We start from the raw sequence: 14,443 nt of genomic DNA, 5'->3' as shown, positions 1-14,443 counted from the left end.
CTGTTATAGGACTGCACAGGCCATGTACTGTTGGGAGCCAAAGCTGCCTGTACAGCCGTGGCTCCAATGCCTAGGGTGCAGAGGGTGATCAGAGACAGCTGCATTTTGGCAATTGATTCTGTCCAGCCTGGTAAACTTGTTCCTCTTGGATCTGCGGCCGGCCAGGAAGGGACGCAATGCTCAAATATATATATTCATGCAGTACAGGGATGCTACCAGCAAGCCACTCAACGGACCCTCGCCGCCATGAGGTGATTGCTGCAGGACAGCGATCGACTGCCATATCTTCTTGACGGTTTGAGCCTGAAGGGTCGAAACGCTGAGCCGGCCAATAACGCCCATCGATCTGGTCCGGAAACTGATCCCGAAACGGCGCTCGAGATAGACAAGCAGAACTGGATGGCGAAAGGTGGGTTCGATATAGTATCAAGCCCATCAGGTCGCAGAAGCTGGTCTCCCAAGCTGACTCGGGCTCGAGATCTCGGGACTTGTAGGTGGCCGAGAGCAAATCCCGATCCCGTATCTGCAGGGTTCTCTGCAAAGTCGATCAAACCCGAGGGCTGGAGAATTGCCGGCATCAGCTTTGTTCCCCAGCCGCGGGATGCAAGGCCGCCAGGGATGCTAACTAGCTAGGTAGCTAACAAGCTAACTACCGTTTGACCAACGATATATCGGTAAGCTAACACGACGACGCCATCTGTTGCTTTCCTCGCTGTCGGTCCTGCTGGCAAGTATAATAATACAGTGAGGTTACAGAGAGCATTGCTTGGTTAAAATTCCCTCAGTCTGTCCGTCGTTGTTCAGGGGTAAGCTGCTGCGATGATCGTCGTGCCACATATATCAAATCCAACCAGCCTACTATGCCTCGGCTGTTTCAGGCCCCTTCTAGCACGTATTTGGCATCTCAGCGTACATACGCTGATTCAGGTGAGTTCTAAAAATAAGCTGCCGACTGTCAGTGACTAACTAGTATATAAAGTAGCCCTCGAGGCAGTTTGTACTGATAAGCTATTTGTGAAATAGACTTATATTTACCGACTTAACTAGGTAGATAGCTACCGCTCTGACTATGCGCTATGTACTGCGAGATTGATCGTAACTTGACTGACGAGCGAGTCAGTTCAACTATCAAGGTCGACGACCAAACTATACACAAGAATAAAGGAACTAACTACCACGGCGTATTCACCTCGAAAACGCCGTCCGCATTGACCGAAACTGACCCAATCCCTCCTATTCCCCATGCGTCATCAATGTATTTGTAAATGTTGTCTCTCCCGACACGCTTCCAGAGCTCATAAACCAGCCCTGCATGCAGTAGTTAGGGAGCAAAAGGTAAAAAAATGCGCAAGGCCAAAACTATTTACGGCTCTTTCGCGTGATTCTCAGGGGTCCCACAGGCCCTCCCCGAAAACAACCCAGGGGGTTTTGGTATGTGCCCATCACCACGTCCCAGACGGTGAGCATCTGCCCGTAGTTGGCCTTGGGGTTGAGATGATGTACTGTGTGAAAACCTTCTCTGCTGTCATCTAGATAGGTAAGCAGTATCAGCTTTGGTCATGGTAAAACGAGGTAGTCAAAACACGACAGTTCGGAAGACTTGACGTACGACTGAGGATGGTCTCGACAGTACTAGACATCAAAAGGATGAGGTATGCTGTGGTTGACATGGGGATAAGGAAAGGTACTCCCAGGTTGGGAAAGCTCATGATGAAAGCTTCCACAGGATGGAATGCAAAGGCCGAGAAGGGAGTCGAGATTATGAATCTACATATATGTAAAAATTGCGTCAGTATCACTGCCCAGCTCCTTATCTTTGGGGGAAGAGTGGGGGATGGTTGACGAACCTATGGTGACTTTTGTGGGTATAAGAATAAAGCACTGGGAGGTGAAACATGCGATGCAGCCAGTAGACCCCAGTTTCGGTAAGGAACATCGCGAGTGGGTACTGCATGACTTCATACCACAGGCTAGGTCCGTCGTTCATAGAGTGATATAAACGGGAATACCCGTGTATCTGTAGCATACCAAAGACGGTGTTCGCTAACCCAATGCCCAGTATACCGAGCAAGGACTCGACAATCTCATCTCTAATCTGAGCTCGGCGGAATCGTCTGTCTACGCGTAACTTGTGGTCAAAGGACCGCATGTACCATATGGTTGATATGACAACGAATAGGAGAGTGTGACCTGCCCTATATAAATCACAGCTGTCAGTAAGCAGCAATCAATGATTATTCCAAGCCGTTTGATGGGTGATCTCACAAAGTCAGGATAAAGAGAGTCCCAGCCTGTCTGTAAGCTGGCTGGACATCCAGCAGGCTAGAATGAAGGAATGAGAGCAGCCCATCATAGCAGGCTGTTAGCGAGGACAGACCTATCGAAGGTATATCCCCCAGATATGTCGGGCCATGTTGAAGGCTCTTCAGCGTTGAGAAATTGCTATACAGCTGGCTAGCCATGGCGACTTGAATCTTGAGCGAGGAACAAGAAATATATTCATGTTTGTTGCAGCTACGCCCGAACAGTCTGTGGCATGCGAGGTCTTTATCTTCTTCTTTTATGAATGCGCATCACTTGTCCATTCATTGTTGTTCCGGAGCGTGAGGCATATATTCTCTTTGACCCAAACTCGATGCGGCGTGGGCAGCAAGAAATGCCTCTCTTTCATTCATCTACGAAAAGCCTTGTCCTCCGCCGTCTCGATTGGCCAGGCCAGTCACTAGCTAGTATAGTTAACTAGCTAGTCAAGGGAGCCACAGGGCCATGCGAGCGCTTTGCTTTTTTCCTATTAAGCGCTGCTTATTGTTGTCAATATGACAGCCGACATTTAGAGTGCAACCCCTTACCGATAGCCAGGTTCTTTGTATCGCAGAGAACGCTTATGGAAGTTGGAAAAGAAAGTGAAAAGGAACTCAAATATTAAGGTTACCGAAAAGAAATATAAAAGTAAAATATAAGTATATAATAGGTTAAACGAAAAGAAAAGAAAAGAAGAGTAGAGAGTGCCGGCAGCGTTCATGCAGTCGAAGGCGATGACCATAAGAAGACTAGATCGATATAGAAAAAGAGAACAATACAACGGGACGGTAGTAAATATATAATGAGGAGGGATTCTTAACTCCGAGAAGAGCCCATCAGATAACATCTCACTTCGACGTCCAGCGGCAGGATGCTCAAGATGGCACACATGCCTTACACGCAACTCTCCATGGCGTTTACCAGGGCTGAACTCGCTGTCATAGGCAGTGCGTTTATCGTCGCGCTCTGGCTGCTGTGGAAATCCCTGATCCTTAGAAAGGTAATGCTATTCTCTGCCCCTGAAAGTTGAAAGACGCGGTTAACAAAAGTCCAATATCATTAGAATGCATCAAAGCTACCCCTACCTCCTTATGTTCCGATAACGGTATGTCGAGCGCCCACAGAAGCCAAATAAAACCAATGCCTGTTCCATATATTTCTGACCTTGACCTTACGAAGGACTATGAACTTCTACATTCGCCCATCGAAAAGATGACAGAAGGGTTGCAAAAGCATGGCCCAGTTATCATGGTCAAAAGAAATGGCAGGGTGAGAGCAGCCATTTCATGTGCGAGTCAGGTTGTTATACAGCGACAGACCCGCTAATAATAAGGGTCTTTCATGCAGAAAGAATACCTTGTTTCAGAACAGTTCACCCGAAGGATCCTAACGGAGGATAAGTCCTTCAGTTTTGAAAATGGCATGGCGGAGGTATTGCTCCTCTTTCCGGTTGACGCTTTCGGACAGTCGAATAATAATAAGATGGAAATATAGGTGCTCGGTATTAACTGGCTGATCAATCTCCATGAAGGGTCCTTTTTCCGTGACCTAGACATCATCGCGAGAGACTTTTCGGGTCGACGGTTGAACCAGGCTATTCCCAAAAGTATGCATCTGTGACTCTTTTTGTCTATTTCCAACCATGCTAAATGTCGGTTATGACAATAGTATGGCCAATTTTTGAACGAGTCGTTTCGAAAATAACGAAGGCCGGCCAGGAAAGAAATCCTATGGATATCTGGGTTATAATGCAATCAACCATGGCCGAAGTAGCAATCACCATCTTCCTTGGTCAGGTAAGCGTGGTTACATGCACATTACCCCTGCCCGGTGCAGCTAGCTGATAGCGTGATTATCGCAGAAATACAACAACGTTGAATACCAGAGTAGCGTCATTGCCCTGTCTCAGGATATTACAGAATTGATGGGATTGGTCCCTAACAAGTCCTGGGCCGCACGAAAATTGCCTTTCCTATGGCATCCCTATACATGGTAAGGTCTCCCCAACATCCATTGAAGGTGAGAATGGTATTGACAATGGATAGGATCCGAATCATGCTCATACGAATTCCCTGGGATTTTGGGCGGAAATTTTCTGGCGAGCTATGGGCGGATATTTCCGTCAAGTACATCCCCCGTGATACAAAGGTGTGTTGCGAGTTGTGTTCTGTGCGTGTAAGGGTTATGCCTCTGACCATCTCTCTGTGTAGGATGAGACTATCGTGCAGTATCTCATGCGTCGATATGCCGGTAAAGATGGCTACGTACCTATACTGTCGCGGATATGGATCATGGTATTGATAATTACTATTGCATTCGTTAGCGTCCACACGACGTCAGTAACCACTCGAAAACACCCTTCACTGAATTCGGAAAGCTGACTAAATCCTAGAGTTGCTGCCATTATCTGGGTTACTTTTTACCTGGCATTATACCCTGAGACTCAGAAAATTCTCCACGAGGAAATCTCGTCCATTGTTCAGGAGGAGGAGAATGCCGATGGAAGCTTTGTCCTTGATTCTTCGGGAATAGCTAAAGCGGTCAAAACCGACTCTTTCATCCGAGAGGTCATGCGAATGAAAGGAGACACCATTAACGTTGCTAGATTGACCATGAAGGACGTCGAGCTTGGTGGGTATAGAATTCCAAAAGGTATGAGAACGCTGTACAACTAGCAAGCCTGATCGCCGGCCATGATTTTGACAAAATGTCACCAGGTTATTTGGTCTTCCCAGTCGCATACCTATCAAACAGATCACCTGAGTGCTATTCAGATCCGAACGTATTTAACCCGTTGCGGTGGGTTGGGACTGGCAAGTCTGCTGGCACAGCAGGCGCAGGGTATATGGCCTTCGGGCTAGGACGGTGGTCTTGTCCTGGGAGGTTCTTGGGCATAATGGGTAGGGATTTTCTCTTTTGGTAATACATATGAGGGTACTAAGCTAACAATACGACAGAGATGAAGACTTGGATCCTCGCTCTAGTGAAGCATTCACAGGTAGAACTGGAGGGTGGGAAGTTCGAAGTGTTCAACTGGTACAACATTGCCAGTGTTCCACCGCAGGGCCGTCTTTTGATCGACAAGCGCGAGTAACCAGCTAGTAGTTAGCTTGTCTTTCTTTGACTGCTACCAGTTCAAGTGGTGATGGCACTTCTTTCGACTCTGTTGATATCTTCATCTTTCGAAAACAAAGCTGTAAATATTCGAGTGCCCCTTGAATTTTATTTCAGACGACGTAATAACTTGGTCACATGGTGTAACTTAAGTGTTGGAATGTGTTCAGCCAATGAACGGCGATTTACAGCGAGGACCCACAAGCTTAAATTGCACTTATTGAATTCTTGAAGCCGTGAGTGCTACAGCGGTAATTAGCGAACAGAGATAGTATATCTAGACCAAATATGCCGCTCTGTATATCTTTGACAGAGTTTCCAGGAGAGTTAAAACCGGTTCTTGACCATTATTGCATTTTGTTGATTAGCTAGTTTCATCTTCTGCGAAGTAATAAGCACTTGTATCGGGCATTAACCATGCCAATCTGTCCGGACTACATACCAAGGCTTTAACTGAGGTGGTGTATCGCTCCAGCACTAAGAATTTGAGGTATATATTCTGCAATTCCATATTACAGGACTGATAACACCACCCCTTCTCGCCAGCAGTTCGCATATTGTCTCCTCGGATAGCCCACTAGACCTCCTTCTCATTTATAAGCTCTCTGAGGTTGCACTTCTCATGCAGTACTCAAATTTCAGTTAGAGGCGGGGGCGGCGCATTCAGGACAGTTTCCTTCCATTCGGGGTAATATTCCCCAAGCTCAGAAGTACGGTAGATGCACGATATATGCGACGTATTTCTCTATTTCCAATAATGACTCTTCCAGGTTGAGTACCCCTAGCTATTACCTGCAAAGATTTGTACATGAAAGAGATAGCTGTATATCTCCAAAGTGGGCCTGGACAGCAGAATGTGGTTTTTAAGGTCAGGATCCTCCACATAATGAGGATGTACCGCCTGTACGGGCTGGAACAGCCTAGAATAGGCAGTCGTCTTATCTGAATATATGAGTTTGCTTGTGACCATGTTTGTGGAGAGAGTACTCTGTAGATATGGTATGAATATGTCGGCGAAGGGTATAAACAAACGCCATAAGTATTATAGTCAGTCCCCGCGTTGATATTTCTTTACCCGTTATCAACGCCAGATCAAGCCATGTCGCTTTGAATACCGGTCAATGAGGTGTAGGAGAGACCCTGGAGGCGATATCCACGTAATTATGTATCAGTAGGGAGGGATTAAACAAACTCCCTAGCCCTTTCAAGGCTGAGCCCCGACAGCCTAGGCATAGCATGCGTAGTTATGATGAAATGTGGCTTTTCCACCCATGCACAAAGCTTACCTAGTTGATCTTTGCAAGAGTGTTTACTTTGGTGATTGTAGTATCACTTTCTCGCCAGCCTGTCTTTTTGGACCTTGACTTATTGTTGTGTCTTAAGCAAAAATCACTATCAATCCATCGTCCTGGGTAGCGTTTCTCGCGCGGGCCAACATGAGGTCCTGGCTCCATATTTCCGGAATATCTATATTCCGAAATGAGCATGGACCTCCGGGCATCCTCCATGTCATCGGCATCCATCGGCACCTGACGTCTACCCACCGATCCATTATTATCGCAATATTTATTTACGGGATATGTCAAGTTACAAAGCTTGAGGTCGATTCCAAAGTTGATGCGCAGCCCTTGGAACGTAGGCGAGTATGCTATAAGTTGCTGGCATGCGTGGAACCTGGAATAGTTACGCGATAATAGGACGCTGCATGACACTGATCTCATCATGATTCATCCGTACTGAATCTCAGCCGTGCAGCGCAGCAGCCCTCACCTGATATGCGGTGGTAAGTTAGACCCATACCCCAGTCTGAGATATCCGAATATACGGCTTTTATACAAGAATCGCGCGATGGATGCACTATATACGACGCTCTTAGACGCCCCTTTGCTGAAGGTTAGCCGCCCGATTGCCGCATGCTCGAGATGCCGGTCATCTAAGGTTAAATGCGATGGCAAGCTGCCGGCATGTTCGGCCTGTGAGCGAGCGGGTAAGGCACGAAGCTGCTCTGGAGCTACGGACGAGTTTGCAAAGGGTAAAGAAAGGAGTTACGTGGCTGCTCTGGAAGCTCAGTGTGAACGTTTAAAAAGCAGGCTAGCAGAAGTTCGAGGCACTCAACCAGCGAACTCATCGGACACATCAGGGACATCTAGTGGTATATATGCTAAGGAGACATCCGACATTGATGATTTGGTTGGTGACTTTGGGTTTTTGTGAGTCAATCCACACTCCGGAATTGAGTAGTCCCAACTATGTCTAATGTTAATATTAGGTCTGTGAACGCTACATCTCGAGATTTCTATGGAATTACATCTTCAACCTCCTTTGCGGGACTTCTCCTGACAGTGGCAAAGGGGGTGTCTTCGATCCCGCCATGCTCACGGACTGAATACCCGCCCCGAGCGCAGGCTGTGGGCCTTGTGCAATATTACTTTGATAACCTCTATGTGTTAATGCCGTTTCTCATGGAGACCAAATTCTGGGCCTCATTGGATAACATCTACCAGGATAGTGGCAGATTTGCGACAAGCTTCGACCATTGGTCCCTTCGAATGGTTCTGGCAATTTCTCTGATCATGAAATCGAGAATGCACATGGATGCAGACTGCGAGGCAGCATTGGCCCATGTCTACGCAGCGTTGAAATATGCGGAAGACGTGTTACATCCGGGCTCACTGGCGGGTATCCAGTCTATCCTACTGCTGACGCAGTTCTCCATGTTTGCACCGAAATATTATAAAACATGGTATTTGATAGGCATGGCGGCACGGGTGGCCACTGATCTGGGTATCCACCAAGAACAACGATCGATAATCAACATGGAAAGTACGGCCTTGAACCAGTCACGGAAGACATTCCACTGCCTTTACTCCATTGACAGGTGTGTACTCTTTGCGTAATTTTAGGGGATGTCAACTGATGCAATGTAGATATGTCAGCAGCGCGTTAGGACGAGCATATTCGTTCTCAGATGACTCAGTCAACGTTCCTCTCCCTTCTACTACAACCACCTTCAACTCCATAAACCTTGGGGACGCGATATCCCCTAAAAATATCAAAGCAGCAGCACGGATGTTCGATATACGTCGGCGACAATCCACCTTCTACCAAGATCTATATTTCAATGGGAGGCAACCACTGCCTGATGCCGAGAATGTCTCCTGGCGGCGCTGTGCCACGTTGATGGACTGGTTTGAAACTGCTAGATCAGACCTCCCGCCTCATCTGATACCACTATACCGGCTTGAGCTACTATTTACCTGCATTCTGGTGCTCTCTCAATCCAAACGCGCACCAGAAATTAGCAAGATCAACCAGATAGTGTTGTTTGAGTATACTGTTGATTTTCTAGTCGATTTCCATACCTTCCTCAACTCATCGGCGCCTTGTCTATCAGTGACGTACATTGACTTTGAAAGGGTGTACACCGTTTCATGTATCTTAATGGTCACACTCGGGAACTACCATACCGAGGTGCTAAGCAAGGCACTTCCAGAACACTCAACGCCAGCGCCTTCGACAAACGATACAGTCGAAACCCCACTGCCGCCATACATCGATCGGTCCAAGCGTTTGAACTGCACCGCCCGCGCGTTGGAAGCCCTGGGCAAGACTCAGTCCATTCTTGAAGCCGCGGGTCGTAGATGGGGTGTACATAGTTTGCTGAATGAATTTAGGGGGCGAGTAGGGGCCGCGACGTCGATACTTACCTACAAGTATGGAGAGAGCCATACAGTTAGTACTTTGCTACAGCAGCAGCAGCAGCAGCAGCAGCAGCAGGGTTCTAATGGAGTAGCAGGCTCTGGCTGGTTACCTGGCCTGAGGGGACCATTTACTGGATAATACCCATCAATCTACATAACCAATAAAAATGAATTTCAATGAAATAACTGCGCTAGCCAGAAGCATGCATATCAAGATACAACACTGAACTACCCGCCCCTCCACAATGCAGCAAACCTATTCTTCTGTCCTCCCTTCTTCTCCTTTTTCCTCGCTCTCATAACAGGGACAGCGTCATCATCACCAGCCTCATCTGCACGACTAACAACCTCAACACCAATTGTGTGGCGGGCATCCCATCTCTCTTCATCCGTCAAGGCATTGTCCAGCCCTCCAATCTCCATAATTAAGCTCTCCCATTCCTCACAACCCATCGCCTCAGGGGGCACAGCATAAAGCCATTCCCCCAAGCTCCGCAATTCCAGGATTCCACTCCCGTCAACGGTCGAGCTCAAAATAACTGAACGATAAATGGAGAAAAATGCCAGGAAATGAGCCCGTGTCCAGCCCGTGTATACCCAGCGCCGTGTTCGCCTATTAAAGCGTGCGTATGGGTTAGGTAAATTGTTGTTTGCAGATAATATGTATCGTATAGCTCGCTGTGAGAGCTGGTTCGGCAGCACATCCTCACCCCTCGCGAAGCGATGGAACTGGACCATCACTTTAAATTGCGGCTCTGTGAGATCCCGCGGTAAGTACGGTGTATAGTACGTCGTGCAGCGGGGATCTGGCAGCCAAGGCTGCAACATGCGTTGTTCGGGGGTGACGGTTATAGATGCGACATCCTCGTCTGGAGTAACTAGGAGCTCTCTGAGCGGTATGGTTGCGCCCAGGGGTCCGAAGAGACGAATCTTAGTTGAGGAGAAGACAGGGTGTGAGAGGGGGCGGACCACTGCTTGGATGGGGTCTGAGGTCTCTGGGCCGCCGTCTATTAGAAAGTCTGGGTTGACTCGGATGATGAGTCTGGACATTGTGCTAGTATCAAGTGGACAAAAGGAGTGTATTTTTGCTGTATGAAGAATGGATAATGCAGGGGGAAAGGTATAGAGAACGAAGAGAGAAAGAAGGAGAAGAACGAAGTGAGGGGGGTTTATATAGCTGCCTCGACCATGGCTCTAGATTGCCTCTCTCCATCCACAGCCGTCTAGTTACTCAAGTGTACCTTCACAGATGCGACTGAAGCAGTGAATGAAAGTGAATGGAGCTATCTAAGTATGCTATAAACAGAAACCATACATTAACAAGTGAAGTTGGGTGGAGTAAATAAAGAGGGCTTGACAAAGCAAATCAGGAAGGAGGTAGCTAAGCGCCGGCTATTAACTTCGATCTTGAGCCGCATCCTTTCTTTTCTTCCATTCTACCTAAATTAACTACCGACACCCGCCTGCCGCCGTACGACCAGACGGGTGTCCTGGAAGCGTAGCACATCCACCCTGCATGCATCACATTGCATGCTAGGAGAAAAAAGAAGAAAAAAAAAAAAAAGTAACCAACCGTCGGGTAGTATTAAATGGACGATGTGGTCACGCTAAGCCCAATCGAGGGACAATCATGATTGTCCCTCGATTAGGCTTAGCGGAGCTCCGTATATATATATATATATATATAGTTAAATATACGGAGTAAGGCGTAAATTAATACAGCCGCCCCCCTCATAATTAACCATCCACAGCATCCTCATCACTGCTGAACAAGTATACTACTTAACCATGCCTAAACGCATCATCATCGACACCGACCCAGTAAGTTGGGATACTCTATACACACTCTAGCCAGCATGTAACTTAACACCCTGCACCCAACCAGGGCGTCGATGACATCCTAGCCCTCCTCCTCGCCTTCTCCGCATCCTCGGCCGAGCTAGAAGTAGCACTCATCTCCCTGACGTTCGGCAACATCGAGATAAAGAAGTGTCTCCGCAACGCGGTGTCGGTGTTCCACGTTATTGAGAAGGAACTCGCTCATCGCGGGGAGGCGGGGAAGGGCGCCTTCTCTGCGCTCAAGGCATGCCGACCCATTCTTGCCTGTGGCGCCGAGGGCCCTCTGGACGGTAGCAAGGTTGACGCGGGATACTTTCATGGTTTTGATGGACTGGGGGAACGTTCATAAAAAGGTGTGTCTGTAGTATTTACTGTAAACTCTCTAGGACCTGTTCGAGTGTGCTGAGTGCTTCCTTTTCTAGTGCCCCCACCTCTCCGCCGACGACACCTACCAGGCCCTGTTTGAGGGTGAAGAAGAGGCCGCAGACACAGGCGAGAAGCTGTATATACCTTCTCGCAGCCGTCTCATCTGGAGATCCTCCGCCTGCTGCGCGAGAATGAGAAGACAGCATTACCATTGTGGCCGTGGCCCGCTGACGAACCTTGCCCTAGCCGCGGCCGAGGACCTGCCTACCTTCCTGCGAGCCAAGGAGGTAGTCGTCATGGGCGGGGCCATCGACGAGCCAGGAAATGTAAGCTTTCCTCCCAATTACTATATTCTTACTAGATACTAACAGTCGAGTATATATAAAGGTCACCCCCTTCGCGGAGTTCAACGTCTTCGCGGACCCCCTAGCCGCCGCCCAGCTGATAGCGCTGACATCGCTTAACCCACGGCGCACCTGGCCCGCAGCCTCGCCAATGGCCCCTCCACGACGTCTAGACAAGAGACTTACTCTAAAGATGGCACCGCTGGACCTGACGCACACGCAGAACTTCACTCCGACAGCCTTCCGCGTCGCCATCACGCCGCACCTGCAGCGCAGCTCTCCGCTGGCCGAGCTGGTCTCGACCGTGGTCGAGCACACCTTTAGCACGATCCGGGAGCTCAAGCTGGCCCGACACGAGGCAGCGACCACGGAAGAGGAGATGAGCCTGCACGATCCCGTGTGCGTGTGGTACGTGCTGACGGGCGGGAGCGAGACATGGCGGTGGCAGGAGCGAGACGTGCGGGTCGAGACGACGGGCCAGTGGACGCGGGGCGCAACGGTGGTGGACAGGCGGCTTGTCGGGCGGGTTGACGCCGACGTGGTGGACAAGGTGGTGGTGGAGGACGAGGAGGAGATCGCAGCCGCGGCGGCGGAGGAGCAGGAGGACGACCGCGGCGGGTGGAGGGCGGGCGGCAACCGCGTGGGCGTGCTGGAGCGCGGGCCTGATAGCTTACTAAGCGAGGAGCTCCTCAGGCGGGTTTTTAGCCTGTAGAAGAGGGAGGTAGACGCGCGGCAGATAACCGCATCTTCCTCTTCCTCTCCTCTACTTCTCGACATCTGCTGCTTCCACTTCTCTCTTCCGGCTTCTCCCGCCCTTCCGTCTCCTCCCGCCCGGCTTCTTTTCCTGACTAAGCAGCACACGTGCCCACCTCCACCCCGGCCCTCTTCCCCGCTGACTCAGCCACGGCAACCTTAGCCTCCCCTGCGCCGCCCGCAGCCAATCAGCGTCCTCCCCGCGTCCATGTGCCTGGCCCTGCCCCAGGCGTCCTGCCAGCCAACCGTTGGCAGCACGCGACCACCAGGAGGACTCGCGGCGCAAGTAGAAGAAGCACCGCCTGCCCTCTTTTCGTCGCCTCGACTCTGCGTCTCTCCTCCTCCCTCGCCATCGCCATCACCACTGCTGTCACCACCACTACTATCACCACCACCACTACTATCACCACCACTACTACTATCACCACCACTACTATCACCACCACTACTACTATCACCGCTGCTGGCATGCCGAAGCCGCGTCTGCCGCTAACTCCGGCCTCGTCGACCGACATCGCCGCCATGGACAAGATGGACAAGGCCGCAGACGACCTCTACTTCGCCCTCCCGCCCGCCGCCATCCAGCATCACCACCACCACCAGCCCCAGCAGCAACAACAACAGCCACAGCAGCAACAGTCACAGTCACAGCCAGAGACAAGACGCTCCAAGAGACAGCCCGAGTTCAGCCTGCCGCCGCCGCCCACGCGCACCCGCAAGATCATCCAGGTCAAGCCCAAGCGAGACGAGGAGGCCGACCAGCAGGATGCCGCCCCGGCTGCCACCACCAAGAAGAAGTCCAGCGCTGCCACCGCCGCAGGCCGCAAGATCGCCCGGCGCACCGCTCACAGCCTGATTGAGCGTCGCCGCCGGTCCAAGATGAACCAGGAGTTTGCCACGCTCAAGGACATGATTCCCGCCTGCAGGGGCCATGAGATGCACAAACTCGCCATCCTCCAGGTCAGTCCTCGCTCTTTGCTCCTTCTTAGATATATAATGACAGCTGCTAACAGGATAAGCCAGGCCAGCATCGAGTATGTAAACTACCTGGAGAGCTGCGTCAGAGACCTCAAGGCCGCCCGGCGAGATGACACTCCCACCTCGCCCTGCTGGCAGCCCTCGGCAAACATCCAGATGGACTCGGCCAGCTCATACTCCGTCTCCCCGGATATCCACCCTTCAACCGCCAACACCTCCACCATGCCTTCGCCGGCGCAGAGTCAGGCCCACCAGACCGCCTCGGCTGGGTTCGACATCATACCCATGGTCCTGCCTTCGCCTGCTCTCAGGCCTACTACCACTTCGACCACTGCCTCCTCTGCGTCGCGGACTTACAGCATGTCCACCACAGCAACCTCTACCAACACTTCACCGCTGCTTGTACCCACGGGGGGCGACGACATTGCCGTGCAGGAAGATGATGTAGACATGGACAGAGAGGCTTCTGCTGCTCTGCTCATGCTCAACACCGATAGACGGCATTCTTCGACTTCAGCCACCACTGCTTCAGCTACTACCTCGCCCACTATATGGCCTCATGCCCATGCACAGCACTCACTCACACATACACATACACATACACAAACTCATGCCAGGCGTAAGCTTGGCATGAGCGTACATGACCTGCTCACCCATTAATTCAGTCTTCTTCTCCTGCTCCTTCTTCTCCTTCTTGTCACTTCCTACATTTGGTTACCCGTTACTCTTTACGTTGGAGTATAAAAGTTGGCTTCTCTGCTTCCCACTTCTTGCTTTGTCTTCCTGTATCTAGTTCCCTAGACCAAGCACTTTAACAATATACAGCATCATAGTCCGTCGTAGTAACACTCACATCCAAATCATCCGTGAACCCAACTAGCTCGTCGTCATCACTCGCCTCCCCATCCAATCTCATCGCTGCCAAAACATCAGCATCAAGCTCAACTACTTCCTCAAACCCGCCATCTCGCTCCCACACCTCCGCCATCTCCCACATCCACTTCACCGTCGCCTCCCACCGCTCCATCCGGACCCTCAGCCTAGCCA

General features: G+C 50.4%; 8 protein-coding genes across 8 annotated transcripts in view; 4 read left to right on the top strand and 4 right to left on the bottom strand.

The window, feature by feature from the left end:
- Positions 1 to 1,171: 1,171 nt before the first annotated feature.
- On the bottom strand, positions 1,172 to 1,709 carry TERG_12627 (uncharacterized protein; the record flags this gene model as incomplete). Its single annotated transcript, XM_003231658.2, has 3 exons — positions 1,172 to 1,308; positions 1,368 to 1,529; positions 1,610 to 1,709. The coding sequence occupies 3 exons, from the start codon at positions 1,707 to 1,709 to the stop codon at positions 1,172 to 1,174; spliced, it is 399 nt and encodes a 132-aa protein (XP_003231706.2).
- A 101-nt stretch (positions 1,710 to 1,810) lies between these two features.
- Positions 1,811 to 2,149, bottom strand: TERG_12626 (uncharacterized protein; the record flags this gene model as incomplete). The annotated part of the gene is made up of 1 exon (XM_047751561.1): positions 1,811 to 2,149. The coding sequence occupies one exon, from the start codon at positions 2,147 to 2,149 to the stop codon at positions 1,811 to 1,813; it is 339 nt and encodes a 112-aa protein (XP_047607445.1).
- A 1,032-nt stretch (positions 2,150 to 3,181) lies between these two features.
- TERG_08004 (uncharacterized protein) lies at positions 3,182 to 5,395 on the top strand (the record flags this gene model as incomplete). The annotated part of the gene is made up of 12 exons (XM_003231657.2): positions 3,182 to 3,301; positions 3,365 to 3,406; positions 3,481 to 3,570; positions 3,649 to 3,732; positions 3,796 to 3,907; positions 3,970 to 4,097; positions 4,163 to 4,293; positions 4,347 to 4,449; positions 4,512 to 4,636; positions 4,694 to 4,953; positions 5,019 to 5,201; positions 5,259 to 5,395. The coding sequence occupies 12 exons, from the start codon at positions 3,182 to 3,184 to the stop codon at positions 5,393 to 5,395; spliced, it is 1,515 nt and encodes a 504-aa protein (XP_003231705.2).
- A 1,868-nt stretch (positions 5,396 to 7,263) lies between these two features.
- TERG_08003 (uncharacterized protein) lies at positions 7,264 to 9,255 on the top strand (the record flags this gene model as incomplete). The annotated part of the gene is made up of 3 exons (XM_003231656.1): positions 7,264 to 7,625; positions 7,685 to 8,293; positions 8,343 to 9,255. 3 exons carry the CDS (start codon positions 7,264 to 7,266, stop codon positions 9,253 to 9,255), a joined length of 1,884 nt encoding a protein of 627 aa, XP_003231704.1.
- Positions 9,256 to 9,344: 89 nt separating this feature from the next.
- TERG_08002 (uncharacterized protein) lies at positions 9,345 to 10,607 on the bottom strand (the record flags this gene model as incomplete). The annotated part of the gene is made up of 1 exon (XM_003231655.2): positions 9,345 to 10,607. The coding sequence occupies exon 1, from the start codon at positions 10,164 to 10,166 to the stop codon at positions 9,345 to 9,347; it is 822 nt and encodes a 273-aa protein (XP_003231703.1). The 5' UTR covers positions 10,167 to 10,607.
- Positions 10,608 to 10,904: 297 nt separating this feature from the next.
- TERG_08001 (uncharacterized protein) lies at positions 10,905 to 12,377 on the top strand (the record flags this gene model as incomplete). Its single annotated transcript, XM_003231654.1, has 4 exons — positions 10,905 to 10,937; positions 11,002 to 11,253; positions 11,378 to 11,647; positions 11,709 to 12,377. 4 exons carry the CDS (start codon positions 10,905 to 10,907, stop codon positions 12,375 to 12,377), a joined length of 1,224 nt encoding a protein of 407 aa, XP_003231702.1.
- A 509-nt stretch (positions 12,378 to 12,886) lies between these two features.
- TERG_08000 (uncharacterized protein) lies at positions 12,887 to 14,056 on the top strand (the record flags this gene model as incomplete). The annotated part of the gene is made up of 2 exons (XM_003231653.2): positions 12,887 to 13,378; positions 13,442 to 14,056. The coding sequence occupies 2 exons, from the start codon at positions 12,887 to 12,889 to the stop codon at positions 14,054 to 14,056; spliced, it is 1,107 nt and encodes a 368-aa protein (XP_003231701.2).
- Positions 14,057 to 14,207: 151 nt separating this feature from the next.
- Positions 14,208 to 14,443, bottom strand: part of TERG_07999 (uncharacterized protein) — a gene marked incomplete at its 3' end in the record, with an annotated part of 2,730 nt that continues 2,494 nt past the window's right edge. Inside the window, exon 2 of the mRNA XM_047748864.1 lies at positions 14,208 to 14,436. Coding sequence (XP_047604855.1) covers positions 14,208 to 14,436 — 229 coding nt within the window. The remainder of the gene's footprint in view (positions 14,437 to 14,443) is intronic.

The sequence above is a fragment of the Trichophyton rubrum genome (assembly GCF_000151425.1).
Source record: "Trichophyton rubrum CBS 118892 genomic scaffold supercont2.11, whole genome shotgun sequence".
NCBI lineage: Eukaryota > Fungi > Ascomycota > Eurotiomycetes > Onygenales > Arthrodermataceae > Trichophyton > Trichophyton rubrum.
The sequence above is the reverse complement of the archived record's forward strand: the minus strand, read 5'-3'. Positions and strand labels throughout refer to the sequence as shown.